Genomic DNA, 24,048 nt, shown 5'->3' on the forward strand with positions numbered 1-24,048 from the left:
CTGCTGATTTACAGCCCCTGCATCCAGGCTGGGCCAGAGGCTGTGATTATTTCTCAGCACAAGCCAATCGTTTCAAGAAGCTAAAATGCTCTTCAAAATTTATGAGGAAAATGACAGCTTGTTGAATACATGATGTAGCAAGATGTAGTTTTACATTAACTTAAGAGGCATTTATTGGGCAATATTCATCTCCTCTGTATTATGGCAAGTATAATATGAGAGGATGCTATGCCACGGGGATATGAGACCTGACAGAGATGATGTACACAGAGGGGAAAGGCTGTGATGAAACAGAAAAAGGCAGGAGGAGCCAGAGCCACAGGCTGGATGTGGATGGGGCAGGAGAACAGGTTACCAGGAGACAAGGAGATGCTGCCCACCTTCTCTACCTGTGGAAGCTGAATTCGCTCTGGTTCTGCCATGGAGACACCTGGATACCCCCAAGCTGAGGCCAGGATCCAGTGACTACAGCCCTGGAGACCCAGTCCTGGGACTGAATGCCAAGCCCCACTCATCATGCAGTGAAGAACAAGAGCTGCCCAGCTTCATTTTGTGGTTCAGTGGGCAAGTGACCCAGTGGCCTCAGCTGCTAATTCTAGCTGGGTTCTGTACAGGTGGCAACAGGGGCTTGGGCCAAGGCCAACGAGCTGGGAATGCCTGGGCACGAAGCACAGAAAAACTTTCTTATAAAATGCTACCTTATAGCTGGATTTTGCCTGTGAGTACATAGGCTGAAGAGGATTGTGTGGTCTTAGGAAGTAAGAGACTCCCTTGGGAGTGATGCTGAAAGGCAAAGATCTCCTGGCAGGTAAATAGAGCTGAGTACCTGCAGCTTCTCCCCTGTCTGTCATACATCTGACTCCTCTGAATGTTCAGCAGAAGCCAAGCTCCCAGGTTGCTCCAGAGGAAGCCTTCCTGGCTTAGCCTGGCAAAACTGGAGCTGAAGAAAGAGATGTTGCTTCCTTAGGGCCATTTTTCCACTTTTATCTAAAAGAGGTCAAAACTTCTAAACTCTGAGTCAACCTGGGGTGAGAACCTGGGTGGACGGCAGGACCCACCTTAACATCACCTCACCCCAGCCTCTCTTTTGGAGGATTTCTCTGGCAATGTTATAAACCCAAAAGGCTACGTGGTGGCTGTGCTGTCCTTTCCTGGTATCAGGTGGGACCAGGACACCAATAACCAGGAGCAGTGCAGGCTCAGTTGGAGAAGGCTCCAAGTTTTGCAGGAGCTGGAGCAGCCATACAGGGGGAGATGAGCTGAGGCAGGAGGAGAGATGCCTGGAGGGGTCCCTGGGTGTGGAGGGAAGGTTGCAGAAGCCATACTGAAGAGGCAGGAGAGTAGGATGATGTATAACCCCCATTACATTGGAGAGAAATTAAAAGGATTGATTGATATCAATTATCAGGTACAATTTGTTGCTGCACAATTGACACGTTAATCACCTCCCTGCTGCATTTCAGCATGGCAAGATTTTTGACCAATTTGAAAGGTTTACAGCAACAATATGATGCTGATTTATCTCTCCTTAATAAAAAAGTGATCAACTGAAACCTGCATCCATCATTCTGTTTATCACTCATGGTGATTTATTAACTAATTATACTTACAGTGGGTCTTTTTCTATAAGTATGGATAATAGAGTGATGCAGTGTCAGTGCAAGTCATAAATAATGCCACAATACAGTATGTTTAATACTTACTCATAGGACCAGCCCATAACAAGATGCCTTGATTAAGGTAAGCAGCCAGCTTCGTTTGTCAGGAATGGTCCTGAAATTGCACATCCAGGAAACAAGTCCATTCCTCATGTTTCCAGCACTGGGCATTGCACAACTGTCTTGACCATCTAATTCAGATCAGGGGAAATGCTCCCAGCCTGGCCATTTTTCACAGACATTTGCAAACCCTCATTGTATCCTGAGACCAGAGAGCAGCATCATGCTTCAGAGTCTACAGAGAAAGAAATAGCCACCATTGCAAGAAAAAGGGAATTCTATGTGGATTTTAGAACAGAAGTGGGGAGCTCATAAAAATCAGAACTTATCCAGCCATCATAAAAGGCAAAAAAAGGATATATTTTTTGCTAGGTTTAAGTGACAAGTCATCAAGTCCCTAAATTGTTTTCATCCATCAAAAATACCTTTTACAATGCTTCTAGGTTATAGTAATTGGCTAATAGATTCCTAGGACTTCTGTCCTGACACAGATGTGGTCAGTTCCCTTGCCTCACATGGGAGGACAATGATGTGACTCTATTAAATAATTACACCAGATAATCATGAAATCTCAAGGAGAAAACAGCTTCTTAAATGACACACAGGACACCTCTGAACTGTTTTTTCCAGACTCTGTAGCTGAGGAGGTTTGTGTGATCCCTCTCCCTGCAGGGATGAGATGCCAAGGTGATGGCATTGCCAGAGCAGCTCTGCAGTGACTGGACTGGCTGTGAATTTTGGGATCTTTCCCTAGGAAATCTTTCCGAGCTGACTTGCATTTTCCCAGATGTGTTGCAGAGCAGAACAGCAACACCAAGTGCTCAGGGCTGCTCAGCTTTAGTGTCATTCTTCTCTTCCTAAAATCACTTCAAATACTCCTTGTGGACCCCAACTTTAAGCTCATTGTGATTCTGCTTGGAAGCAACTACAAAAAGGGCAGCAAATGCCTGTGTGACTCCAACACTCTCCAAAACACCATTCCTGAGCCTGATGCTTGATGGCAATGGTGCAGTGGGACTTCTTGGGTTTCCTCTTTTTCTCTTACACACCATTACTCTCCTGCTGGGCTGCTGTGGCATCAAATCTGGTCTGAAGGCCCAGCCTCAATTCATGTTGCCAGCTGAGGTAGTGGCAGTCCAAATATTTCCCTTTGTACCTGTGGGGTTTGGGTGAAGTGCCAGCTGGTTCCTGGAGCACAAGGTTTGAGGACAACCTGAGCAAAGGCAGGGCTGGCTCTGGGTGCAGGGGACTCCCTCACCCTGATGCCTGTCACTGTACAGTAGAACAAATTACTTATAATCCAATTTCCAACCTTTGGACCTTAGACCAGAACCATCCTATTAACATTTTAACCTTGATGTCTGCCCATAAATGCATTATAGAGTCCATTCTTTTACCTGATCTTTTATTATAAATGTGATATTCCATTATCTTGAAGGTTTTTCTTCTTTATCCATCACTGGACTAGGTCCACGGTGAATATCCTGGGTCTGGGCTCCCCTGTCTTTGTTTTACATAGTTATAGATCATGTGAGATTCATTCTTTTTTGCACTGATTGATCTCTAATTAAGAACTTTACATAAACACAGAATAAAATGGCTATTGTCCCATCACCTTGCTACCCTGCTCACAGCCCTGCCACTGTGTGGACTTGTCCAAGTCTCTCATTGCTCTTTTCCTCTGAAAATATAGCACCAATGATGTTTGGGAAAGACTCTTATTCTCTGTGTGAACAATGTCTGTGAGATCTCAAGCTGAGCCTCTCTTTGTTCACCCCAATAATATCTCTGCTTTGTGATTACAGCTTGCTTGCCCAGTGAAATGCAGCCACTTTTGGCATGGAGCAGCAGCAGCCAAGCACCACAGGGCTTCAGCACACTGCATTTAGGGAGGCCAAATAATAATAAGGCAATAATACCCTCCCAGATTACAGGGGAGTGAGGGAATGGAGGTGTGATTAACACATTAACAACAGGATCCATAGCCGAGGGGCAATGCTCAAGCCAGCAGCAAAAAACTGTTTAAATTATTACACAATTAATAATTGTTTAAAAGCAAGGCAGGAATGATGAAAAAAAAACAAAAAAAAAAAACTGTTTTAAGAGGCTTTTGCAGGGCTAAGGGCAGGGGCACTGCTGTGTGAGTAGGAATGCAGATGCAGAGACACTGCCAAAATTACCCAGCACCTCCTGGGGGAACAAATGGGGACAGATCCATAATTTATAAGGGGCAGTGGGTGCTCAATAATTAGGGTATGATTTACACTGAGTGAGTTTTGGTGGTGGGAGGAGAGAGACAGTTTTGTTTGTTCTCCTGTTCCTTCCCCAAGCTTCTGTTCCGGAGCTGGGAGAGGAGAGGAGAGGATGCTCCTGCAGGTAGGGCTGGCCTGACCCAGTGTGGCAGGGCTGGGTACATCCCCTCACATCTCTCCCTCATGGCTGTGAGCCCATAATGGCTATTTTGAAGGTTTTTCATTTGGAGAGGTCAGATTTTTTTTCTGCTCTGAGCCTTGGCACAGATCTTCCTCTTTTGGTGATCAGTCCACACCATTGCTCCTTTGCCAGAGGCTCTGAGCATCCCCACAACTCACTTCTTGCATCACAACAGCCCGGTTTGGTGACCTGAGCACATCCATGCACCTTGTGCCATCACCATCAAGGCCTGGGGTAAAAATAACACAATGCTTGCTGTGCAGCCTGGCTGCAGCTCTCCTACCTGCCTGTCCTTGTCCCTGGGGCTTGCAGAGCTTAGCATAAGCCACTTCTGGTTTTCCTATTTGGCTTTTTCCAGTTCTTGCATTTATTCCTATTTACAGGGCTTTGAGCAATCTGGTGGGAGGTGTCTGCTCATGCAGGGAATTGGAACTGGATGTCCCTTCCAGCCCAAGCCAGTCTATGACTGAGTGGCACATTTGGGCCTCAGGGCCCCCTTTCAGGGACAAAAATCTGGCTGTCCTCTGGTATCAGAGCCCAGATAAGTCCATTTCCACCAGCAGACTCAGCTTCTTGGGTCTGGAGGACACAAGGGAGCTCCATGGAGAAAAATTCTGAATATAGCACAACAGGAGTTAAAGAAATCCTGAGAGTTTTGGCATAGGTGTGGGGGGGATCACCCTGTGCCCAAGCTGGGGGAGGGCAGGAGGATGGTGTTTGTGCAGCACCTTGTTTTGCAACACTTTGTGCTTTAAATCTGAACTGTGTCATTAGAGTTGGTGTGTAAAGCAGAATAGTAGGACCCAGAGATCTAAAACTGAGGGAGGGGCATCCTCAGAACCTTAGCCAAAATGTAACTCTGGTCATTACCTCCTCCTCCTGATGGGAATAAAGGATTTGCTGTCTGCCCCATCCCGTGGAGCAGCAATGTTGCAACATCTCAGCCAGCTCTGCCCTGGGGGCAGCAGCAGTTTTGGGGGTGAGGTGCCCCAGGCTGAACACCCCGTGTCGGGCTGGCCAGCAGGGTGACAGTCACTAACACCCAGTGACAGGACAGGCAGGGTTGTCCTCTGCTAAAGGCTACCTTGACCCCACTGAGGCAGCAACAGCAAAGGAGTTAAATTTTATTCCCTCATAGGAAAAAGCTTGCAAGGGAGGCAGGAAAAAAATTACATAGCTTCATCTTTCTCCCATTTTAGAAAAATTAATTTTTTGAGAAATCTCCACAGTTTCACTATTTCTGGTCTCTAAATCACGCAGCCTGACATCCTGTCCGGGGCTATTTATTGGCTCCCTGGCAGGAGCCATCTGCAGAGAGCAGGGGCTTGATCTGAAGACCATGAGTGCCATCTTCTGGGAGTCCGCAGCCCTGCTACCTCCCCCCCCCGCTTCTCTGCAACCTCCCGTGGTGATGCCATGGATCTCCACTCCAGAGGAAAAGTTTCAGTACAATAAGTTTCACCCTGGGGTTTCCCATCGCTTCGTACCGAGGCATCACCAGCCCTTGGGGCAGCATGGTGCTCCTCGCTTGCCTGTGGGGAAACTGAGGCAGAGAGATGTGGAATAACGCAGCTTCTCTGCTCACCTTGGGGTGCATAGGGAGGTCTGGTTCAGATCCTGGCCTCTGAAATACTCAAGAGGATCAGGAGGTGCAGTTGTGCCCCAGGCTTGCCCTCTTTTCTAACATTAATAAATAGGAACATCTCTTCTGTTAGTTTTTCCTTGAGGAAAGTTGATTTTCTCTACATGCAATTTTTTAACCCCCAGAGCTTTGCACTTTTAAGACATCCCTGAAGCATCACAAACTCCTAGCCAAATCCTGTTGGAGGGCAACACTGGCATTAAACTTTTTAAAACAAAGGAACTGCCTGAGCTGGAGCATGAATCTGGAGGTGGAGGATGGTCAGAGAGTACCAGGAAAGGAGATGGTGGCAATAATTTGGGGACAGTGCCCTTCTTGCAGAGATTTGCAAAGGCTTTAGTTTTTTCCCCTACAAGCCTCAAAGGGTTTTTTTGCTGTTTGTTTTTATGGTAAAGGCAGGGGAGGGAGCAGGTTTGCCTGCAGTGCCACTGAGGGTGCTGAGGCCAGACTCACCCAGAGCATCCCTGCTGTGAGGAACTGCCCTTTGGGGTCCGGGTGAATTTGTTTGAGTATTGCACAGCGATTCCCTCGGGTAGGGGTGGGGCAAACGCCTCTCTGGTGCGATTAAACCTTTGCGAGGGGATGGCAAAGCTCACTGTCCCTGGCTGTTCCTGCAGCGGTGCTCGGCTCAGCCTGCAAAGCAGCATCTCAGCATGCAGCAGGATGTGCAGCCCCTGCAGCAGCACGCACCCTGCTCAGAGGGCCGTATAGCATCGGGCAGCAGTGTCGGGAGGGGTAGGTATGGCAAGGTGTAGCCCGGTTCGTAGAGCCCTGAGCAGTCCTTAGGGCAGGTCGGGGTCCGTACAGTCGGTTTGGCAGCGTGCATGGCTATGCAGGGGGTGTTCAGGTTGTGCAGAGCAGGCAGCAGCACGCTCGGTGCCACACGAGGGTGCTCGGGGCTCTCGATCTTGCTTTCCCCGCAAGCCAGAGCTGCCGGGGCTCCCTGTGCCCAGGGTTTTCTCTCCTGTCCCTCCTGCGATTGAGTCTGGGGCGTGGTACGAGTTCCCAGCCGCAGTCTTGTCCTTAGGCCAGCTCTGTCTGTGTGGTTGTCCCCAGTGATGGTTCTCCCCACGGCCCAGGGAAGGTGGAACATGCAGGGATGGCTTCAGTACAGCAGGGGTACCCAGGGCAATGATTTTCAAAGGAAGTAGCAAGTGTTGGGTATTCAAAGCCCCTTGTAGCAGATTTCAAGGTCTGATTCCATTAAACTCTGTAAATATCTGATGTGATACAAACGCATTGTTTTTAAAGCTAAATCTCACCCCCCTGGTGAACACCAGTGCTTGCTTCTTTGTTTGGGTATGGAAATGTTTGGTACGGTTTTCGTATGGAAAAAAAGCAGCTAAACGTGTCTGTATTCCTGGTAACTCTTGATCCAAACAACAGCTGAACTTCAGGTGAATTTGGACTGAAATCAAGAGTCCCCACCCAGCCTGTGCTGGAAGAAAGGGAGGGCAGCAGCAGTGAGCAAATTCAGTCCACCTGTGTCCCAAGGGCAGCTTAACCAAATGCTCCCTGGGAGCAGGCAGCCCTCCCTGTGGACTGGTGACTCAAATGATGGCTGCAAGGGAGTTCAGATAAAACCTGGTGAGGTTTTGGGGAGAATGATTGCTGCCAATAACACCACAGGCGAGATTTCAGAACAAAGGCTTTTTCTCATGAGTTAGCAAAAGCAATGCTAGTTAGTCAAGATTTATGCCTCCCTCATAAATTACATTTTAACCGGAGGATTCTGTGTCATCAGAAAAGATACATTTTATTTTTATATAGCATCTTTAACACGCACTTAAGGAGAATGATGGTGTTGTCAGGGGCCTAGGGTGATACGGATTTTTATTTTACGGATTTTTATTTTATTTTTCCCTAGAAAGGATTCAGCCTGTGAAGCAGGGCAAGAGGAGTCATGGCAGAGTCACTGGCTGAAAGATTTAGGGGGGGGGGCGAGGGAGGGAGACAGAGATCATGGATGTATGGAAAGAGGTTCCCAAGGGAAAGTCATAGCAGATCTGTCCCTGGAGGCGTCAGGTCTCACACGTAGATCAGAAGAGCCCCTTCCACACTTCCCTATGCTCCATGCTCAGCACATCACCTGGATGTAACTGGAAAGAGCTCCAGAGCTTGGGCACCTGTGGCTGTCACGGTGTGGCTGTCACATTGCCACTGCCAGGTTCCGCCTCAAGGTGGGGTGATTCTCCAGGACTCTGATTAACTTTTGTGGCGGCTCTGTGAGCTCTTTACGTCTTGTGTCACTGGGTTTTGTGAGAACTGCACCTCTCGTGGGATTAGGGGGTTCTTAAAACTTTGATCAGTGACAGTGTCCATCCTGGTAGCTCGGAAAGGGGGAAGCGATGGGTCAGGCATGTTTAAAAACAAGACTGTTCTCTTGTGCTGCAATACCAGACTCACAATGCAACCCCTGGGAATCCATAGCAATCCATAGAATCCCAAGCCTTTTGCTTTACCAGATTTTCCAAGATGACTTTAAAAAGTGAGGAATTCATTGAGTAATGATGTATTCGATCAGCAGCTATATTTTCTCCTGTTCCTCTTGGACTTCATCCTTATAAACCAGCACTTGGCTGATTTCACTCGGGAGTCTGCAGGGATATAGTTCTGGGGTAAGCATGGGTGTGGGTCACCCCACAACTTCCCTGGGATCATCCCAGATGAGTGTCCCTGTCTCTCCTTTGGCCATTCCTTCCCTCCCGAGGGGCTGAGCCTCCTGTCCTGGGCTGCTTTCCCTTTCTCCAGCAGAGCAAGGGGCAGCCCCCCTGCATCCCAAGACCTGGCGGCTCCATCTCTCCCTTTCCAAAAGAAAGCTTTTGCAAGCCGCATTTGCAGAGATTTGGTTTTAAAAACTTTTCCTGCCCGTGCAGCAGGTTAAAGAGCTCTAAAAGGGCAGGGGAGGGAGAACGGTGTATTGGGTCATCTCCATAGGAACGTTGTGGGAAGATTGATCTGTGCCCCGAGAGGCGGGCACAGTTATTACCATGTTCCAGATCCTTTCCTGGAGCCTTTTTTTTTTTTTTTTTTTTTTTTTTTCTGCTGAGGAAGAAGAAATAGTGTTTTCAAGGAGAAAAGAATGTGAACACCTGAAATAAAATCCCCACCACAGATCCCAGCCCTTTCTGGCAGTGGTCTCTGTGACCTGCCAAGGGCAAGTGCTTGTCACAGCAGAGGTGTGAGAGCTCCTAAGGGGAGCTGGGATGGTTTGCCTGGAGGAGGAGAACCCAGCTGATGTGGTGAGGAGCTACTGGTGACCACAGAGGGATGGTGCTGGGGAAGGTGAATGGTTGGAACAGTTCTTGGTCTGGTGGTCACAACCAGGAGGTGCAGTCGGTGTCTTCTCCTCTGCTCACTGCCCCAGCAGCCCATGTCTTTCCACATGGCAGCATCTGAGACAGTGACATGGACTACAGATGATTTTGATGAGCTGAGCAGAGACCTGATCACCCAAATCTTTCTGGTGCACATTAACCTGTAGGGTCAGAGGAAGCCAACTCACCTCCATGTGCCTCAGTTTCCTCCCAAAGCCCTGTTCTTCCTGGCCAGCACTAGGGAATGCCAAGAGCCTTCACATATGCTAACAATTTCCCAGAGTGATGGTGGGCTGAAGACAAGCCCCTCAGCCTTGCTGGAGCCAAGAAGGAGAGACCAGATGGTGCATGACCTGACAAAGCCCCCTGTGATCTTCTGTTTATTATTCTCCCAAAAGAACATAGCCCTGGGAAAAATCCAAGGGTTCATTTCCAGGACCCAGACACTTTTCATGTGGAATAACAACTGCACCTACCCTGGCCACACGCATTGCTCACGTGAGGCCTTCTTGCTGCTGCAATCAGGTTTCGGGGCGCAGGTTCTTGTAGAACACCAGGTTTTAGCTTAGCATTCAACTCCTCCAGGACATGGCTGCAATTATTCTTTTGGCCCATGTTGTAAAGCACCTAAAAGCAAAGTGTCCCGGCCATGACTGTCCCCCTGTGGACGTTACTCCAAAATTACTAGCAACAAGGATATTTTTAAAATAGAAACCTCTGGGCTATTTAGTAATTAATCATTAATAAATCATAACACTCGGGAGGAACTTCAATGTTGCAAAGCTGATTTTAAGAGCTTGCCTAAGTGCAGATCTGTAAACTCAGGTGGAGAGTGTCTGCTTCCCTCCAGCCCCAATTCATTTCAGCTGGACAGTGAAATTTAGCTGGCTGACTTCTGCAGGGCCAGAAATCCACCTCAGCATCTGTGTGTGCAGCACCTTCAGCACTGGGAGAAAGATCAAGGTGTGCATTTGCAATAAAACCAACAATAACAACGTCCCCAGAGTGACATTTTGAATGCAAATGAAAAGAATAAAAATATCGGTTCCTGTTGCAACTGTGTTGGTACTGTAACAAGTGAAAACTTGAGGCTGTCCCCCTCTGCAGAGCTGCCCTTCTCTGGCTGTTTGCATTCCCAGCCCCAGAGGACAAGGTCAGGGCCATGAGCTGAGAAAGGAGATGAGGAGTTGGGCTGAAGATGGTCTCGTGGTGGCACTTCCCAGCTGTTAATTGAGCATCAGACACCAGGGGTGTGTGGTGGGACTAATAATTAACCCACCACCCTGGGAGCCCTGTGGTAACCTCCCTGAACCCTCCCTGGCCAGGACTGGCTCTGCTCTGGGGGCTCTGCCAGGTGCTATGAGCTCCCTCCCCTCCTGCCACAGCACTGCTGTGGGAAATGCTTGTTATATGGACCTGGCAGGGAGGATTTCTTGCAGTTTCGAGTTCAGTCTTAGCAGCTGGTTTTTGTCCACAATATCCAATTGCCTTCCCTCTCTCTCCCTGTGCTAGTAGGCACAGCTGCCTTCCCTTCCCTTCAGAGATGCTGGGTGTTTGCTGGTGCTTTGCACACATGCACATAGATTCACACAACTACTTAGGGCACCTTTTAATCTGAAATCACAGTATCATCCAGTTCTGATTTGTTTAGTTAGAAACTTTGTCCATTTCCTTGGAACAGTGAGGGGTTGGGGCTGGTTTGAGCCCAGGGCAGAGAGGTTTTCTTTACCCTGTACCCAAGGCAAACCCCACCCCTCACATGGTGGGTTTTCTGTAAATTCAAGGCATGTTTGTTAGTCAGTTTATTAATTTCAAAAAATAAGCCCTTTGATATTTAGTGCTCCAGGTCAGAGTTTGTCTAGCTCTGGGAGAAACTGGCAGCACAGAGGCAGGGGATTTTTGGTCACAGGACACACGGAGGTAGCACTTGTTTGGTCTGTGCTCCCAATAACTTTTAAACTAAGGTGGAGGTCTTAATCTAAAGACATGTTTATTTTTTGCAACAAAGAAGAGATTGTCTCAAAAATGAAACTGATTATTTAAAAAACAAAGAAGAAGGAGGAAAAAAAAAAGGAATTGAAACTACATAGGCTATTTTCAGCCACCAAGATGAATGAAATGTAAAAAAATAAATTAGGTTCCAAGTTTTGAATTCTAAAAAAGATCAGTCTGAAAGCATGAAAATCCAAGCAGGTTCTGTCAGCTCCAAGCAATGACAAAATCAGCTTTTCTGCTGGCAAATAGGGGAAGATTTCAGCAGACACACATCGAGCAAAGCAAATCTGCTCATCTGCAGGGTTCTTGTTATCAAAGCAGACCTGCCACATGGTGACTGCTTTGCTGCTGCTCCTTATTCCTGGCTTCTGAATGTGGAGGCTTCTGATGAAGCTGCTAGGAGGGCAGGTCAGCCCTGCAACCCGTCTAGAAAAGCCTGCAGCAGAAACCAAGGGGAAGAGTTCAGGGATCAAGTGGAGGAAAGGAGTCTGCAGCTTAGCTCTGGGCCCTCCACACACCATCACAGTCCTCCAGCTTCTCCCTGGTCCTTCAGACTTTTGCTATCATTTCTCTCCATGTGAATCTGCAGGAGGTGGTCACAGCAAGGAGAAGTAGGGGATAGGAGGAAAGACAGCCTTACCAACATAATAAAACCTGGAGACCTTCTGTCCAGGATGGCTGCCCTCTACCACGGCCCCCACACCAGTTGAGGATGGGAAGCCATGCACAGTAATTTGGAAATTAATCCGAGCTGCCTGTTTCAGGGTATTCCCCTGAAAATTCACTTTCTACTGTGGAAAGCCACCACAGGATGTGTGTGGGGGGGGTAGGAGCTGGGAGGGCAGGACCTGCTGTGTGCTGAGTGCTCTGTCCTTGGTGCACATCACTTTAATGCCCTGGTGGCATCTATGAGGAGGAGCTACTCCAGCACCAGCAGTGGAAGGGCAGCAGTTACCTGATGGTAGCTGGACAGAGCAGGGGTTGGGGGCTTCTCTTTCCACCCCACCTGCCCTTCAGCAAGTCTCAGAAAACAATGAGCTCATCCTGGGGAGCTGCAGATGGGTTGTGCCCTCAGCTGGGAGACACAAGGCTGCAGCCTGGCAGCTGCCTCTGTGTTTGACCCACAATGACCAGAAGCAAACCCCCTTGTGCTGGTGGGTGGTTCATGCCATGGCAAGTTAACCATCCACAGGGGAAGTGAAGCAGCTCTGCTGCAGTGAGGGCTGGCTGGGTTTCAGAGAGAAGGAAGAAACACTTTCAGAAAGATGAAATTGGTGAGAGCTGAGCTGGGTTTGCACTGAGGTCCCTGCATTGCCTGTCCAGACCCCGGCAGCGGGATGGTGGTAAAGTCAGGTCCCAAAAGATCAGTGCTGAGCTCCAGCTGCTCAGCCCAGGCTGAGACTCTCCCTGCTGTGCTTCTGAGCACGTCTGCTGGGACTTCTGAAATCCAGATGTTTTCACCGGGCTGTTCCTACCTTGTATTTGGAGCATCTCCTGCCTTTGTTGGTGACTGTGACCATCCCAGCTCCCAGGGCCAGGTCCCAGCCTCACGCCTGAGCATGGGTACCCCCCATCCCTGCCTAAAGATAAGGGGTGTGATGGGGCACTGTTGTGGTGACACTTGTGCAGTGAAAATGCAGCACCCATCCTCTCTGATAGATGCTCCCTTGCTGGGACACGTGATTCATTCTTGGCAGAACTATCCTGGTTGAAACAGGAATAGACTGGAAAAAAAAAAAAAAAGAAAGGCACTTTTTCACCCACTGATTTGGGTTCATCTTTGAGGGCTGACAGAGATCCTTCCCTAGCTGAAGCAGAAAACATTCCCCATTGCCCTGCCCCTCTGGTCTCTTGCTCATGGCAATTTGTATTGGTGCTATTCAGCTACATTATTTTTAAATTACCTTTCAAGAAATTGCAGTGCATGGTCTTAAGCAACACAACTGCCTCTGACTGCCCCAAAGTGCCTCTATCAGCCTCTACCTGCTGGTGGTTTGGACAGGTTTTGCCCTGGTGACTACACAGACTCACAAATGTTGCAGCAGGGGCTTTTAGAGCTTTTCTGAAGTTTATTAGATTTTATAATGGTCTTGAAAATAATTGGAGCTACGACACATGCCTGCAAAGGAGCAAAATAAATAAATAAAATAAAAACTAGGCCAGATGAGGTGTAAATCAGGAGTAAGTCCACAGCTGCTGTTGTGAGCTGAGCAGAACAAGGTGAGCAGGAGTGGCAGAGTGTGATTAGTTCTGGTGGGTTTGGAGTCAGAAAGGGTCCCGGAGTCTGTTCTTGAAGCACCCATCCCCACCCTGCCCCAGGGCCAGCGATGCTGGTGCCAGGCTGCTGTCCCGGGTCAGCACTGGGGCTTTTTTTCCTGTGAAGTACTTCAAGGAGACCAACATCGCCCCCTTCCATTTTGCCGGTGGGGAAACCGAGGCTCAGAGGAGGAGCCCCAAGCAAGCAAGTGGCAGGAAGAGCTCGCAGTCCGCAGAGGTTTTCCTGACCCCGTTCCTGGCTGTGAGCCCAGGTAACAGGGGGCAAGGGATGTTGGGATGTGCTCACCCAGGCAGGCGCTCTGGGTGCTGCTGGGAGCTGCGGGTGCGCTGAACCCCAAAGCCTCCTGTCCTCTCCCCCGGCTCCTCCCGCACACACACTTGCTCTGCACGCTGGCACCATCACCAAGCAGCTCCTGTTCCTCCATCCCTCCCCAAGCCCCATTCCGGCCAGCATTGGATTTATATTTATGAATGAGTCCCCTTATCTGGTGACAGCGGATCCCGCCAGCCCCGGGGTGGTTCTGCCGCTGGCTGGAGCAGCACACGGTGGGGAAGCAGAGCTTTGGGGTGCGCAGCTTGCACCCCACAGAGGGCACGGTGTTGTGCTCCCCTCCCAGCCCCAGCCTGGCCCCATGCCCGCTTGCTGGGGACTATTTTGGATTCCAACTCGGGAGCTGCCTGAGCCAGGAAAGAGCTCCAGCATCCTCACGTCCTGGCGCAGCGGCAAAGCCGGAGTTTGGTGCCGCTTCCTTCTCTTCCCTCTCTTCCCTCTGCTACTTTGAGCTGGAAGCTCCGGCCACCGGAGGGTTTTCCTGGGACAGAGGTGTCCCTACAGCAGGGCTGGGACCTCGGGCAGGCGGGCATTGCCAGCAGCTGGTCTGCAGCCCTTCTGCATCGCCACGTTCGGCACTTTGTGGTTTGCCCTCACTGAGGTGCTGCCGGTGAAGGATGGCTGATTCCAACGCACTTCATGCAAAACACAGAGCTGGCAAAGCACACGGCAGCACCGTGTGTGTGCAAGGCACTTCAGACAAAACCATCACTGACTGCCAATCCGCTTGCCCAACAACTTGTGTGCCCAGAGTCCTGCCTGTAATCCCGGGAAAACCCTCCCGGCACCTCTCTGAGCCAGGGCAGGGCTTATCAGCATCCAGGCACTGAAACGTGTTCTGCTGGAGTGGATGCCCCTGGCCCCCCAGGAACCAGCTGTCCACACACCCTGGGGCTGTGCCCAGCCCTGCTGCCCCTCAGCTTCCCAAGCAGGCACAGGGAGCTGCTTGCACAGAGCTTCTTGCAGAGGATGGGGACAGTAGCAAAAAATAAGCATCCTCATCAGTGGGCTTTGGATTAAACTAGACAGCAATTTAGATGGTTGGTTACTCATATTTCTGTGCTATCTTTATAGCATCTGAGCTCTCTAAAGCCATTGTGATTTTTGTCTGTTCATCTGTCTGTAAATACTCAGGGATGTTGCTGAAGATACAGACATAGGCAGTACTGATTCAAGACTGGATCAGCTGGACCACCAAGACCACCCTTTTGCTACTTCCAGTCTATATGGTTCTGCTCCATCCTGCACAAGCAGCTGTAGGTATGTCAGTGATCTGAATCCAGATGTTACCACCACAAGAAATTTGCCCCACTACCTTTTCCTGCCCACCTTGACAAAGGAGGGCTGACTGCACCTTCCCTCCCTTATCCACCCCACTCTCTTGTTTAGTTCAGAAAAATACCTATGTTAAAGGTTATTTTTGTTTTTTCTTCCCTTTTTTCTCTTTCCCTTTCCCTTTCCTTTTTTCTTTCCCTTCCCCTCCCTTCCAAGGCAGCAGTTTGTTTCTCTGACCTCAAGGTGGTACTCCCCAGTAGTTTAGGCCTCCCTTAGGATAGAGGTATATTCACGTAAGGTGATCTCTGATCTAATTAAATTGACTTACTACTCTGTTAAATCAGTGCCACTATATTGAGCAGATCAGTTCTAAGTTTCTATTCCACCTCATCATAAAAGATGATAATAAAAAGCACCTTCAAGACTTCAGTGATAAGAATTCGAACAGAAAGTTACATTTATTATTTTAAGTCAAATCTCATTATTTCTGGGATATGGGTTTTTCATCTCACATTTTATGAAGGCCTCTATAGGACATGCAAATACTCATTAATGTTCCAGAGGGGTCTAAGGAGTTTAGAAATCTAAAGACTATTGAAGGTGACAGCTCACTTTTAAGATCAAAGAAAAAAAAAACAAGCAAAACCAAAACCTCCTTATTTTTAGTATTGGTTTCAGAATTATGTTTATTCATTTTTTGAGATTGATTATTGTTTCCTTATAAAGTATCTTCATTACTTCCTCCCTGATAATATTACTTTAAAGTAATTATTTCCACTTGAGGTTTTGATGGATCTCCCGCTCAGGATTTCACACTTAGGCTTTTGAAACTCTGTTACAGTACTAACATTGCAAGTTATTTTAGGAAAGCTTTATGTTCCAGCTGAAAACATGATAAATAAATGTAAAACCAGTAATACAGGTATTTTTACACAGAGCTATCTAATTTGATAAAGTGTACAACTTTGGTCAGATTCTCTCCAGCGATGGCTTTTTAAACTCTGATTTACAGAGTCAATTAATGAGCTGAAGTAGCAGCTGATTGCATTCCCAGAGCCAGCAGCATTGGCCTGATGTCCTGATGGCAGGATAGTACCAAGCTCAGATACAAGCATCTCCCCAGAGCCTTTCCAGCTTGGATGTGACACTTTTTGTGGACACTGCATCCCACCATGACGTTGTATTTATGACCAGCACCCATGGGTGCAAGTGCTGCTGGCTGGTAGGTTTGCTTAGGGGGGGGTAAACCCTGGCAGCCCTGCCCTAACAAAGAACCCCAGCACACTCTGTGCTTGCCTCTGCTGCTGGTTTCTGCATCTTGACATTAAGCCAAGGATTTGCACCCAGGTTGAACCCAGGCATGGTCTGATGGGCCTCTCCTGGAGTGTGAGGGGTGCTAACGTCTCACCCCTCACTTTCAGGGAAAGGGGTGGCCCAGCTTTGAGCTTCCTCTGCTCACTAATGATTCTGTTAATCAGGCTGATGAGCTTAGACCTGAAAAGCCCTGACACCTTTGCATCGTTCTCACCTGACCAGCATGGATTCCACAACTGCATTTCTCAGCCCATCACCGTGCTGGCAGGGATGAGCCATGAGCCTCATTTGCCCCGTGAAGAGTTGAGACACAAAGCTCAAAGCCAGGCAACCCAGAGCAGGCTGTGCCCACTGCAGGGCTACTCTGGGGTTTGTCATCTTCAAAGCAGGACTTGTCCCCTGCTCAACTTTACCATCAAGCTTCAGCTTGCTGTAGGTCTCCTGGCTTATTTTCCTTTTGCATCCATCCAGAGCTTGGTAAAAAAAACACAGAAGAGGACAGAGGCTGTGTCTGCATTTTGAGATCCCACATGGAGAAACAGAAACCCTTGGAGCCACTGCTGAGACCCAAGGCACCTGGTAAGAGCTGCTGGTGCTGGCAGCTGTCCAAGGGTAGCTGGGGGGAGGTGTGTGCAGGATGGGACCCCCCAAACATCCTGGTGCACCAAGAAGGGTGCACTGTTCCTGTGTCAGCCCCTTCTGGCCCACCCTCCCCTGCCATGTGAAAACATGGTGAGCATGGCTATGGCTGTGACTATGGCTTTGGGCCATTGCCCACCAGTGCATCTGTGCCAGGGGGGGAACCCAGCAGCCCCCACAGGGCTGTCCTTTGTCCTTGGGCAGCCACCCCTGACTGGATGGCACCACCAAGCTAATAAAGCCACTGATAGGGCCCCGAGTCACCTCCTGACTAAATCATAGCAATTTGCACCTCATTCAGGCTTTAAACCCTGAATGGATCCACATTTGGCCAGAGACCCTCCCAGGCTGCAAGGTAAGCTACCAAAAGGGCTGTTCCTGTAGCTTGAAAGCTCTTCCCTGAATTTTTCAGGCTAGGCTTAACTTAGGCTTTCTCAAAGCCCTCAGTGGGTCTTTGGCATGAGCCTTGTTGGGGTAGTGACAAGACTGGCACATCAGATGAGAAGCTGTACCAAGAGCTTTGGATGAATTTTCAGCTCTTGCCACCAACTTGAGCAATGTTTTTAAAGGCTCTGTCTGCAGGGGCAGTCTCTGGGATACGTCTGCCCTGCACTGGGAGTGATGAGTATCAGAGCTCCCATGGATTTTGGATGAGTTTAAGCTGCTTAGATCTGGAGTGGAGCCCAACATTCTTCACGTGGTACAACTCCAGAAATGGAAGCACTCTAAGTGAGCAGTTTCTTTCCCAAAATGGGGATTCTTTTTTCTTTTGGATGGAAAACACTACAGACAGGGGAAATATTATCTCATTGTACTGTGAAGGAGAACCATTTATTAGCCATGGGTACCAAATTTAACTCCGGGTATTTTTTTAATAGCAGTTCTGATATGAATAGAAGTGCTTGGACCCTTTCCTTGCAATGTCAGGAATCTGCATCACAGAATTTTCCTACTATGTGAGGAATAGCAAGTGAGATCAGCTATGGGAGAAAAAAAAAAAAAAAGCGGTGAAACCAGCTAGCCTAAATTCATGAGAAATTCATTTCAGGGGCACAGATGATGTGAAATGGCTCCCTGTCTCAGTTATATTTGCAACATGTTAATGCTCTAAAAGCATGAAAAAAAAATCCTATTGCCTCCTACACTTGCTGTTATGCAAGGGTGGCTTTTCTCACGTGCTCTGGGGCTCCTGAAGCATCCGTCCTCTGCCATGGGGTAATCTCCAGAGCCAAGGCACTGCTCCCTGCTCTAAAACCAGGAGGACTGCCTGAAGCAAGGCCCTGTTTATGGCTTTCTTGTTGCTTTATTAAGCAGGAGAGGCGTTTTTCTCTGTGTGGAGCAGGGAAGCAGTGTGCCATAGAGAGCTATATATGCCCGACTTCATTACACCAACCTTTCTACCACTCCTGGCTCCCTTCACCATGGTAAATGAGGACATAATGATGTTCAAGCAATATTAGTTATTGTTTCCTAACTAATAATTTCCTAGGACTTCTGCAAGCTGCTTCTGCCCCAGATGAAACTTGGTAACTAGGACTGACCTTTGAAAGCTCCCACTTGCAGTGGTATCTGCTGGTTCGGCTTAATTTGCTTCCCTGTCTTAGACATAAAATTGTGTATAATTGCTGCTGTTCATTAAAGTGGAAAATAAAGAGCTTTCAAAGCACTGAGATGATTCAGTTTCCAAGCATTTGACAGTACCCAACAGACATGAGTGTTTTGAGCAGGGTATTCTAATGACAAATGAGAGGGGAGTGATATACCTGCCTGTTCCTGTTTTGTACAGGTGTCACTTTGTTCTAGTGACAGCAGGTTTACAGGATTACACTGACTGGGAATCCTGCACATCAGGCAGGAGTCTCTGGCTGTGAAAAATCATAGACTAGCAATATAAGCATCTTAACCATAGCTTGCAGATAAGCTAAGACTTAAAAATCATGACAGGCTTTTAAAAATGAGATTTTCAGGTTTATGTCTGTTTTGTAACTGGCCTTTTGTTACCTTCCACTAGCAGAATGCATTTGTTTGGGGTTTTTTTCCCCCTAAAACGTAAGTATTATAAACATCTTTCTGCCTCCAAGAAAAGTAGAGATTCTTACAAATTAACACAGAGGAAAGCAAACCAAGTGAAGTTGGATATGGGAGACTGCCAACCAAATTTAAGAGTTGGCAACACCACATTCCTCCTCCTGCACTCTGAAAGGGGGGGGGTCAAAGACTTGAACTTTTGATTTTATAATCAAAAAATATTAAGATATAAATGTATTTAATTACCAAATCTGTTTCACCTCCAGCCTTGAAATGCATCATATAACAAAGCTGAATATAAAGGATTAACTGAAGGAACACAAGGCAGGTGGCTTCACATGAGGCTAAAAGCCAGGCAAAGGCTTGGGAAGAGGGGTAGAAGAGGGTTTAGGGGTTTGGATGTATAAGCTGAGTGTTCTGTGTTGGTTCTACGGCCTTTTGTATTTCCATTCAGCTTCTTAGGCCTGGGACAGCAGAGCTTTGTTTTTTGTTTTGTCCTGGGCACTGTGCATGGCCCCAGGGAGGCCAAACTGGCTCCAACACTTGGGGAAGGCAGCACAGAGCAGTGCCCAAACCTTTGGGGTCAACTTTGACAAAGCAGAGACCCCTGAGAGACACTGATCAAGTGCCATGTGAGGGAGGCAGGTCTGTGGAAGCTGTTGCCCTCCTGAGCTCTCTGGTCCAGCATCCAGCAAAAAGCAGGGCAGAAATGGAGGCTGAAGCCACCACCTTGCAGGCAGAGGGCAGCCACAAGCCTGGTCTGGACAGGGGGGTTCCCAGATCCACAGATCCTGTCTGTGTACTAGGGCAGGAGCTCAAACTGCAGCAAGGTGTAGGATTCCATCCAGACACAGGACTGCAAAACTAGTCAGGAAAAAGGGACTCACCTCCCTCGCCCAGATCAGGCTCCCTGAGCACTTCAAGAAGCCCTGAGTATACCAAGTAAATCACATCTCACAATTCACCAGGATCAAGAATTAGAGGGTTAGGACAATATTTCCAGTAGTCTCCAGTCTTTTTTTTTTTTTTTTTTTTTTTTTTGCAAGCCATCACCTAGGCTACATTAACCTGACCTTGCTATACTGCAATCCCAGGGAGCCCTAGAGAGTCAGAGAGAAAAAGCACTCAGAGGTGTGAATTTCCCCCATTTATCTTGATGGGGTGTGCACAGCCTTGCCAGAGAAACAGCTCCAAGTGTGTTAACCACTTCACTGCCAGCTTCTGCCATGGGAAGGGGTTGTTGTGCTGCAGCTTGTCCTGTATGAGCCTTTTTTGATTCCTTTCCCAGTAACAAAGGATGCAAGCTTTGCAGGGGACAAGGGAGGTGCAGGTTGGGAGTGGGTCCACTGAGATGTTTTTTTTTTTTCATCACTCTGTTGCAACAGATGTGGCCACAGAAGTGTAGCAGCTCAATATACTTTTGTAGAAGTTATATATCTCCCTGCCTCTTGGGATCTAACAAGGGAGCAGAAGCTTCTCTCAGGCCCTGAGCTGACCCTGTAGGAGACTGGAGACAAAATGGTGCAGATGGGAACTGACCCTTCAGAGCTGTTTCTGCCTGGTTTTTGGTATGGATGTCTCAGCAGAGGTGCCCTTCATCATCTGAGTGGCTTTCCACAGCAGTGGCACAAGGTTTTCTTTGTCACTAATGGTCCTGGTGCCACTGCCATGAGAGTGGTCACTATTAGGACCTGAGTGAACAAACCAGGCAGCTGCCTTTACACTCAGAGCTCCCTGATCTGGCTGTCAGCAGATTCCTGCAGCACTGAGCCTCTCCTGTGCCAGTTTGGAGGCTCCAGACGTGTGCCTGCAAATGCCTGAGAAGATGGCAGCTGCTGGAAGAGGCAGTGATCCCCTCCTCCCAGCAGGGCTGGCTGCAGCTGCAGCACGGGGGGGTGGTGGCAAATGGCCCCTCTCTTGTGGCAGCACGCAGCTACCTGAGCAAAAGCTTTCTGGGGAGGCAGATGTGTAAAATCTAAAGTGAAATCGCTGCTCAAAAAAAAAAAAAAAAAAAAAAAAAAAAAAAAAAAAGCTTTTAGGAATTTCTAATGCTAAAAGCTGAAGGTGCCAGACTGTTCCCAGACTATCCCACATCGTTGGACACGGCCCCAGATGGCAGCAGAGGAGGGGGGGGCTCAACCCCAGAGCAAAACCTCCTTTCCTCTGTTGTTCTGAGCTAGGGGCACACACCTCTTCCAAGAGGAGGGGTGTCTGAAACAGCCTTTTCGTTATGTTTATATTTAAAAATCTAACAGTGATTAAAGCAGTTTGCATAATAAACAGCCCCAGAGCAAGAAATATTTGCCTGCTTTCCGTTAAAAAAAGAAAAAAAGGAAGTCCTCAGATCCCCTTCCGAAGACTGTAAGAAGGTGACAGAGTTTTCCCTTTAAAGGATATAAATATGCAGTGCAAATAGGTGGCTGCTGTCGCTGCTTACATTTGATGTATCTCTTCAGATAGCCTGGCAGTGCCAGATTATTTTAGTGTCAAATCAAAGCTCTGGTCGTGTAAAGAAGCTGAGGAAAGGTACAGTCTGTGTTGCAGCACAGGATGGAAGCTCCAAGACTGGAAGCAGTCCTGTGAGACACGTACCAGCCATGCATAGCAAACCTGCCATTTAGTACTCCATAAAGAAAACCCCATTAGTAGAGCTGCTGCAGAACAGAAATAAGTATCTTCAGAATTGGGTTGGGGGGGGGGGGGGATGTTTTTCTAGGGAGGTGTGTGATTCATTCCCACATAAGCTGCAAGAAAATAAAGCTACTGTTTGCTTTTAACCCTCGTTTACCTGTGTGAAAAAAATAAAATAAAATTAAAGGGCTACACTGGGAGAAAAATCTTGCTGGCTGATCCTTTTATAAAGCAGAAAGCTCTTGTTTGCAATGCAGCATCGCTGTCCTTGACTTGAAGAAGTCGAATCAGCCCAAACCTGCCGGATCTGCACCCTCAGCATCGCTCCTGTCTGGACTGACAATGAAATCCCTGCGTGGCTCCCGCAGCTTCCACGCTCCCGATCCAGGCAGCTGCGGGGACAGGCTGGTGACAGAGCTCAGCCAGGTCACCGCAGGACAGATTCTCGGTTCTTTTCCTCCCAAGGGAAGCTGCCAGCGGCACCGGGTCACGCTCGGAACCAAGCAGTACACCGGGCCATTTCTGCTCGGACCGGTTCCGTAGGAGCGTGACTCAGCCGAGCTCTGCCGGTGTCAGGGAAAGGCCGCTCAGGCCCGTCCGGAAGGAAGCAGCAGCCACGCGTGGCCCCACGCACCGCACCCGTGCCCCGCACTGCCCGGGGGGGCCATGAACGCGGACAGAACCAACTCTCGAGTGCCGCAGCTGCCCTGGGGAGACTCCCGCCCCGGCTCACGGCCTCCCCTGCCGTGCCCCGAGGGTCCCCGAGGTGGAGGAGTGGTCAGCAGAGCCCTGGCAGGGCCATGCGGGGCAGGAGGGACCCAGGGAGTCCCCACCCCGCACCCCGCAGGGCGCCGCCATTCTCCGCGGGCCTGCGGGGGCGGGGCCTGCGGGTGAGGGGCGGGGCTTGATATGCAAATACTGTCGACGGAGAGGGTGAGCGCATGCGCAGTGCGGGCACATGAGCCGGCGGTTCTTACACAATGCGCCGGGCCCCTCCGGCGGCGGGGAGGGGCGGGGCCGGGTATGTAAATGAGGTCCGGATTCCAGTGCGCGATTGGAGGAGAGGAGGGGAAGGGGCGGGACCGGATATGCAAAAAAGCGCCGGCGCAAGGCCCGCTGGGGTGAGAAGAGGAGACCGGCGGGGGGCGTGGCCTGTATGCAAATCTCGCCGCGCGTGCCGCTGCGGGAGGGGGAGGAAGGGGAAGGGGGCGTGGCTCGGATGCAAATCCCGGAAGGGCCCCGGCCCGGCCCCGCCCTCCCCGCGCTGCCCCACGGCGCCGCGGCCCCGCCCCGCGCCTGCGCAGTGCGGGCGGAGCGGGACTTAGAGTCTGTTACACAACCGCGGTGCCGCCAGGGGCTGCGCTCTGCTTCGCGTCCCGGCTCCGCGCGTCCCCGGCGCGGGTCTCCTCAGCTCTTTTTTTCCTCCTGCTCCGCTCCGTTAGGCCTCCCGCACCCTCCGGAATGAGCGGGGACCAGTTGCACAACGATTCCCAGGTGAGCGCTGCTTCGCCGCCCGCGGGGGACCCCCTCCCCGGGGACCCCGGCCTCTCGTCACCGAGGCCGCGGGGTCCTTACGTTCCTTTGGGGTCAGCCTTGGGGTCCGGCTGATTTCCCTCCCCTCTCCTCCCCCGGTTTGTCCTCAGTGAGGGGAGATGTGCCCGATTGCTGCCCGCTGCCAGCCCCAGCTCGGGGCGGCCCAGGCGGCTGGGGAGAGCCCTGTCAACCCAGCCGGTCCTCCCCTCGCCCTGCTGGGGCGGCCCCATCCACCGAGACCCCCCAAACCCCGGGACCCGTTTCTGCCCAGATGGGGGGCGGTGGGGGAGAGGGGACCCGTGGCTGAGCCCCTGGCTGGGAGAAGGGGCGGGGGGCGGTTGTTCACCTTCCCGGGTCTCGCTTCCCTCTAAGAGGGGGGGGGGGGGTCACCCCAGGAGCTCTGCGGGTGTCGAGGGACGCTTTACCCTTCCCCTCCAACCCACCCCGGCGCCGCGGAGGGCACCTTCTGCATGGCGCTGCTCATCTCTCATTCGCTATTTAATTCCCTTTAAAAACGAGAATGAAAGAAAGGGGCACAAATCCAGCGCCACCCCCCCCCTTTTCTCATTAAAAAAAAAAAAAAAACAAAACCAAAAAAACAAACACAAAAATTAGCTAAAAACAAATCCCCTTCCCGTCGGGACGGCGTTTTTCACGGTCTCTCCCTGTCTCCTCTCCCCGCAGATCGAGGCGGATTTCCGAGCGAACGGTGAGTGTGGCCCCGGCGCGCCCCTCGCCTCGCCGCGCACAGACAGACATGGCGTCCCAGAGACTAAGTCCCGGCTCCTCGCTCACCGGCCCCATTGTTCCCATCGAGCTGCCAAATGCGCCCCTTTCCCGGCCTCCCCGGCCCCTCCCGACCCCCGCTTCCCCCAGTCGAGGCACCGGAGGCCCCCGATCCGAGCCCATCGGCTC

The 24,048-nt window shown here is 50.0% G+C and overlaps 1 protein-coding gene across 3 annotated transcripts in view; it reads left to right on the forward strand.

Moving 5' to 3' along the window:
* The first annotated feature begins 22,911 nt into the window (after nt 1-22,911).
* Nucleotides 22,912-24,048, forward strand: part of TOP1 (DNA topoisomerase I) — a 64,254-nt gene continuing 63,117 nt past the window's right edge. The window contains exons 1-2 of one of the 3 annotated variants that reach the window (XM_071760239.1): nt 22,912-23,094; nt 23,818-23,842. In XM_071760239.1, coding sequence (XP_071616340.1) covers nt 23,062-23,094; nt 23,818-23,842 — 58 coding nt within the window. In that variant the 5' untranslated portion in view covers nt 22,912-23,061. The remainder of the gene's footprint in view (nt 23,095-23,817; nt 23,843-24,048) is intronic. The other 2 variants (XM_071760240.1, XM_071760242.1) reach the window with 2 other exon arrangements.

The sequence above is a fragment of the Heliangelus exortis genome, chromosome 16 (assembly GCF_036169615.1).
Source record: "Heliangelus exortis chromosome 16, bHelExo1.hap1, whole genome shotgun sequence".
Taxonomy (NCBI): Eukaryota; Metazoa; Chordata; class Aves; order Apodiformes; family Trochilidae; genus Heliangelus; species Heliangelus exortis.